We start from the raw sequence: 6189 nt of genomic DNA, 5'->3' as shown, positions 1-6189 counted from the left end.
TTCAGACCAGACTGGAGCTACGGTCCGGGTGGGGGATAGGGGGGTGGGGGTGGAGGAAGGGAGTGGAAGGGATGGTTTGTTAGACTGTGAATTATTGGTGAGGGAAGTGAGGGTGAGGCAGGTGATGGTGGACTGAAGAGAGTGAAAGTGACATAAAGAGTGAAAATGATGTCATGAGAGTGAATATGATGCATATGAAAATGAACGAGGGTGAAGATTAGGCACGTCAGAGTGAAGGTGCTTTGGGGGGGGAGGGGAAGTGTATGTGACAGTGAATGAAAATATTAATTAGGGTTATAATAGAATGGTTAACGTTTGTTTTGACTCACACCTAAATATAGTGTCATATTATGTTAGTGTTAAATTAGTCCATGTTTTATATTCTAAGCTAGAAGCATCACTTACACACGAGTATATTGCCTGAAGTATTGATATAATGAACAGGTATTTTAGGTCGAGTGACTTGTACTGTGTGAGTGTAAGTTGGTGTTTATTTTTACCCTCTAATAATTTTTCTTTCTTGTTACTCATTTTCACCCTCGTTACTCATTTCCATCCTCGTTACTCATTTCCATCCTCGTTACTCATTTCCATCCTCGTTAATCATTATCACTCTACTGATTTTCTCCTTCGTTGCTCATTTTAACCCTCGGAGGTATACGTCGACAGTTGGCTTTAAGATCATCCTCGTGCATCGGTGACCTGGCTCGTCTAGTCACTGAGACGTAGGAAAGACGATCACTTCTCTGCAAATCTGCTCTGAGGTTCAGCTTAAAGACGATACGTTAAGAGAACAACACTAAAAAATATTCCCTCCAGAAAAATATCAAAGGTCGTTTGAAATGTTTACTGAAAAGGTCTCGCTATAAAAGAAAAATTTATGGCGACAAAACTTTAGTCTAGTGGTGGTTGTGTTAGCCACAGGTTAAGTGATAGAGCACCATCACTAAAGACAGACTAAGCTCTTAAAATTATCTTAAATCATTACCTGTGGCTCTATAAGTGATGATCTTGCACAGGTGAGAGGTTCTGAATCACACCAACCAACTTCTCTGGCTCCGAGTATCGACCCATCAAATACACACACACACACACACCTCCGTGCAAGAGGTAGACAAGGTTGATTGTGCCCCGCAGTTGTTAGTCGTCATCCGCGTCTTCGAAATCCTTCTTGGTGAAGATTAAATTTCTTATTGCGCCATTTTTCTGTGGTAACTTGGCTTAAATCTGCCCAAGGGCCCGTTCACACCAAAGTCGGAACCAGACATATTTTGGCGCAAATTGTCCGGAGACAGACGATATGTGACACTGCGGTGGGTGTTACGATTTCCTCAGCTTAGTCAATACCTGTTACACGACTCGCTGTCTTTCCAGTGAGAGGCAAACTGTCTTCCCTTTAGGATAAATTTGAATATAGTGCGAGATATGTGTTGTTAACTTGACTCACTCGTTCGGACATTTTGCTTCAGATTATGTCCATTCCGGCCTTGGTGTGAACGGGCCCTTGAATAATGTTTCCCAGAACTTCTTATCTGCTTTATCGTTCTGTCTTTCTTTCTCTTCCTCGAACACACATCGTTAACTGCAGCATATCTCCTTTCCTATATAAAACTCAACAAGGAAAAGTGACCCGGCGCCATTTCCGTCCTTGGATCGGCAGATTTGGCAGGAAAGTTTCCGCCTGGACGGACGGACGGACGGACCCACTCCGACCCCCCAAACTTCACCAAGGCGACCCGGCAAAAACCACACCGAAAGACCCCGGCTTGGTGGACGAATTTGTAACACGTTGGTGAATCTGTGACCCTCGTGTGTTTGTCTGTGTGTGTGTGTGTGTGTGTGTGTGTGTGTGAACTGAAGTTTAATTCCTACCACCTTTCAATGTCTTTTCCACAACCTCGTTTCTTATCACATCTCCCACCCCCACAACCCTCTTCCCCTCCTACTTCCCATAACTTCCCTTTTCCTCCCCTAAAAGCCCCCCTCTCCTCCAACAACCTTTCCCCCTCCTCTGCAACCTCCCTTCCTCGCTCTCCCACAACCCCCTTTCCCCTCCCACCTCTCACAATTCCCCTTCGCCCCATACTCCTTAAAATCTCCTCCCCCCTTCCAGTCCTCCCAAATAACTCCCCTCTTTCCTCCCACTATTCCTTCCCTCTTTCCCACTCTCCTTTTCCACTATATCCTCTCTTCCACTCTCCTCATTCCCTCTCTTTTCCTTTCCTTACAATCCCCTTCCCTTCATTGCCGTTTTCATCTGTCCCAGCGTCACCTACTTGTTCACTCAATATTATTTCCACACAAGAATTATTCGAGAAGAAAATCGTGCACCGTGTCTGACTGAAGAACCGGAAATTCTTAAAGTTGTCCGGAGTGGCCATGTTGTGCTGGCCATCTTGGATGTTGGGTGGAAGTGGCCATGTTGTGTTGGTTTTCTTGGTTGCAGGATGGGAGTGGTCATGTTGCGTTGTGTTGACCATCTTGGTTGTTGGTTACCTGGTAGAAGGGACCATGTTGTGGCGGCTATAGGCTTTTGTTTACTACATCTCTAAAATGTTTACTGGTCGTTCAAAATGTTCACTGTACGTCCAAAATGTTTACTGCTCGTTCAAAATGTTTACTGCTCGTCCAAAAGGTGTACTGTATGCCCAAACTCTTGTATTACCAGTCCAAAATTCTTGTTGTATCGTAAATATTCGTTTAACGTAGTGTGTGTGTCTTGAACGTCCAGAATATTTATTGCGCTACGAGATTGTTTATCGCAAAATAAGGTCTTTTTCCGTAAACTATTACGTTCTTGATCTTACATGAGTTTCTAAGGATGGAAGAGAGGGAAGAGAGGGAAGAGAGGCGTGGGAGTGGGGGAAGGGGAGTGGAAGCTGAAGAGGTGAGGGGAGGGGGAAGGAAGGAAGGATGAGGAGTTGGGTAGAAGGGGAGGGGGAGGAGAATTTACTGCCATCTCCCCTCTTCCCCCTCTCCCCCTCTCCCTTCCCTCCCCTCTCCTTTCCCCGAAGCTGTTGTAAATATTGATCGAGAAGGTTATTATTGTTTCCTGGTCCTTTTAAAAGCCTTGTGGTCTTTTGTTCTTTCCTGGGTCCTCTTAGTCTTACCCCCGTCCCCTCCACCACCCGCTTACCCACCACCACTCCTCCTCCACTCCTCCTCCACACACCTCTCCTCCACTACCTATATTTATCTCCCACCACCTCTCTCTCCCACTACCCGCTTACCACAACCACCTCCCCCACAGCTTAGCCCCACCCCCTCCTCTTAGCCCCCATCACCCTCTCTCGCCCACCACCTTCCTCTTTCAACACCCCCTCCCCCTCTCATTTTGTTATCCATTTCCTCGTTTTAGTGATCTTTCCCTTTCTGATTTGTTTTGTGTGTTATTGAGTTCAAGTCAACCTGTTATGTGTAAACTTATATCTTGTGTTGCGAAGAAAAAAAAAACCTTACGAATGTTTGAGAATCTGTTCCCTGTTACTGGTGTTTTATGGCAACACATATGGTACCTGTCAGCAACACAAGTTCATGGACGACACACCACATGGAACACAAGAGGACACGACCAAGAGAAGTAATATGGTAGAGGTGAAGTATAGATTAAACTAGTCCATCACCGCTAGTATTTGAAACTCCCACACTAACTAATCGTACTGAAGGGGTTAAGTCATCGTACTGAAGGAGTTAAGTCATCGTACTGAAGGGGTTAAGTCATCGTACTGAAGGAGTTAAGTCATCGTACTGAAGGAGTTAAGTCATCGTACTGAAGGGGTTAAGTCATCGTACTGAAGGGGTTAAGTCATGGTGCTGAAGGGGTTAAATCATCGTACTGAAGGGGTTAAACTCATCGTACTGAAGGGGTTAAGTCATCGTACTGAAGGAGTTAAGTCATCGTACTGAAGGGGTTAAGTCATGTACTGGGGTTAAGTCATCGTACTGAAGGAGTTAAGTCATCGTACTGAAGGGGTTAAGTCATCGTACTGAAGGGGTTAAGTCATCGTACTGAAGGGGTTAAGTCATCGTACTGAAGGGGTTAAGTCATCGTAGAAGGAGTTAAGTCATCGTACTGAAGGGGTTAATCGTACTAAGTCAGGGGTTAAGTCATCGTACAAACTGTTAAGTCATCGTACTGTTAAGTCATCGTACGTCGTACTAAGTCATCGTAGAAGGGGTCAGTCGTACTCGTTAAGTGTCATCGTACTCGTTGAATCAGTACTGTCATCGTACTGAAGGGTTAAGTCATCGTACTGAAGGAGTTAAGTCATCGTACTGAAGGGTTAAGTCATCGTACTGAAGGGTTAAGTCATCGTACTGAAGGGTTAAGTCATCGTACTGAAGGAGTTAAGTCATCGTACTGAAGGGGTTAAGTCATCGTACTGAAGGAGTTAAGTCATCGTACTGAAGGAGTTAAGTCATCGTACTGAAGGAGTTAAGTCATCGTACTGAAGGAGTTAAGTCATCGTACTGAAGGAGTTAAGTCATCGTACTGAAGGAGTTAAGTCATCGTACTGAAAGGGTTAAGTCATCGTACTGAAGGAGTTAAGTCATCGTACTGAAGGAGTTAAGTCATCGTACTGAAGGAGTTAAGTCATCGTACTGAAGGAGTTAAGTCATCGTACTGAAGGAGTTAAGTCATCGTACTGAAGGGGTTAAGTCATCGTACTGAAGGAGTTAAGTCATCGTACTGAAGGAGTTAAGTCATCGTACTGAAGGAGTTAAGTCATCGTACTGAAGGAGTTAAGTCATCGTACTGAAGGAGTTAAGTCATCGTACTGAAGGAGTTAAGTCATCGTACTGAAGGAGTTAAGTCATCGTACACACAATACTCGTAGTTATAAGCAGTGTTTCAAAGTCTTGCCATATTCTTCCACACTGATTTCAACAGCGGTCTCTTATTAAGTATTCCAACAAATTTACCATTTTTTGTATAGCGAAATGAGTTTTATTTTCCATGAGCTATTGTTAAAAGTTTGTTATTGTTTAGATTTCCACCTAAATTTACATTATAGTTTTAGTGTGCAAATTTTACCCCAAATCGGTCACTCTGAACACGCCCGCTCCTCCCCAGACAGTAACGCCATAAAATATAAATACACCCTGGTAATATATTCTGCGTATAAATATAAACTTTATATCGAGTTGGTGGTGAGAGAGCGAGGCAGCACAAGCACCCTAGCCCGACTTCACCACCAAATAACTAAAGTCTTCGACGCTCTGTTTGTGCAAAAAAGTTCCCCGCTAGTTTCTTGGCGAGAGCTTTCATGTGATTGGTTAAGCGGATCAGACTTTCCAGGCACGCCCGCCAATTACGTGACGCCCCGCAGGCACGTGACCCGCCAGCCTTGGGAAAGGTAAGCAGATGTAAGAAATTATTTTTTAAAGACTTTAATATTCTTCCTATGAAGTAAATTGTCTTTAGGCGTTAGCAACCTCCTCCATGATTATTATTCACAGGGATTTAACTCAGATTAATGGTTTAACAGATTAAAGTCGGAATTTGGGGTTTAGAAGAGGAGCTTCAGTGATCGACCTCGAGTTGTGTTCTAATAATTTCTTTTTATTCCCCTGACCGGGTGAGTGAGCTATACAGTAGAGGTCGGTCTGTGTGTATTGTGTATGTGGTCATGAGTTGTGTGTAATTAAAAGTTATCTGTAATTATAAGTTCATTTAATCAACTCGTTCAACAGTTTCCTGCATAATTTCCTGCTACTTGGTACAGTACAACTGGTATAAAGGGTGAGTGACGTGTAGGTGCCAAGACGAGTTGTGGCCTTGAGTGACGTGTAGGTGCCAAGACGAGTTGTGGCCTTGAGTGACGTGTAGGTGCCAAGACGAGTTGTGGCCTTGAGTGACGTGTAGGTGCCAAGACGAGTTGTGGCCTTGAGTGACGTGTAGGTGCCAAGACGAGTTGTGGCCTTGTGTTAGGCATTAAGATACACCAGAGGAACTGTTCCCTACAGACGTTAGTGTGGCCTGTAACTAGTTATATTTTCATATATTCTTTACAGTTTTTATTCGCAATTAAGACTTACAACGATACACGGCTCCTTGAAGAAAACCTTTGTGTGTGTGTCAGTTTCTATTCGTCGTATAACTGGAGAAACAAATGAAGACTCAGGTAGGTTGGTTAGAGTAACGAAACAAATACAAGATATACAGTATATAGTGTATGGAATAAGAAA

General features: G+C 43.8%; 1 protein-coding gene across 1 annotated transcript in view; it reads right to left on the bottom strand.

The window, feature by feature from the left end:
• Positions 1 to 614: 614 nt before the first annotated feature.
• Positions 615 to 6189, bottom strand: part of LOC121858397 (mucin-2-like) — a 45715-nt gene continuing 40140 nt past the window's right edge. Inside the window, exon 5 of the mRNA XM_042354842.1 lies at positions 615 to 770. Coding sequence (XP_042210776.1) covers positions 615 to 770 — 156 coding nt within the window. The remainder of the gene's footprint in view (positions 771 to 6189) is intronic.

Source organism: Homarus americanus, unplaced genomic scaffold (assembly GCF_018991925.1).
Source record: "Homarus americanus isolate GMGI-L3 unplaced genomic scaffold, GMGI_Hamer_2.0 scaffold57980, whole genome shotgun sequence".
NCBI lineage: Eukaryota > Metazoa > Arthropoda > Malacostraca > Decapoda > Nephropidae > Homarus > Homarus americanus.
Note: the sequence above shows the minus strand (reverse complement) of the source record. Positions and strands in the feature narration are given on the sequence as shown.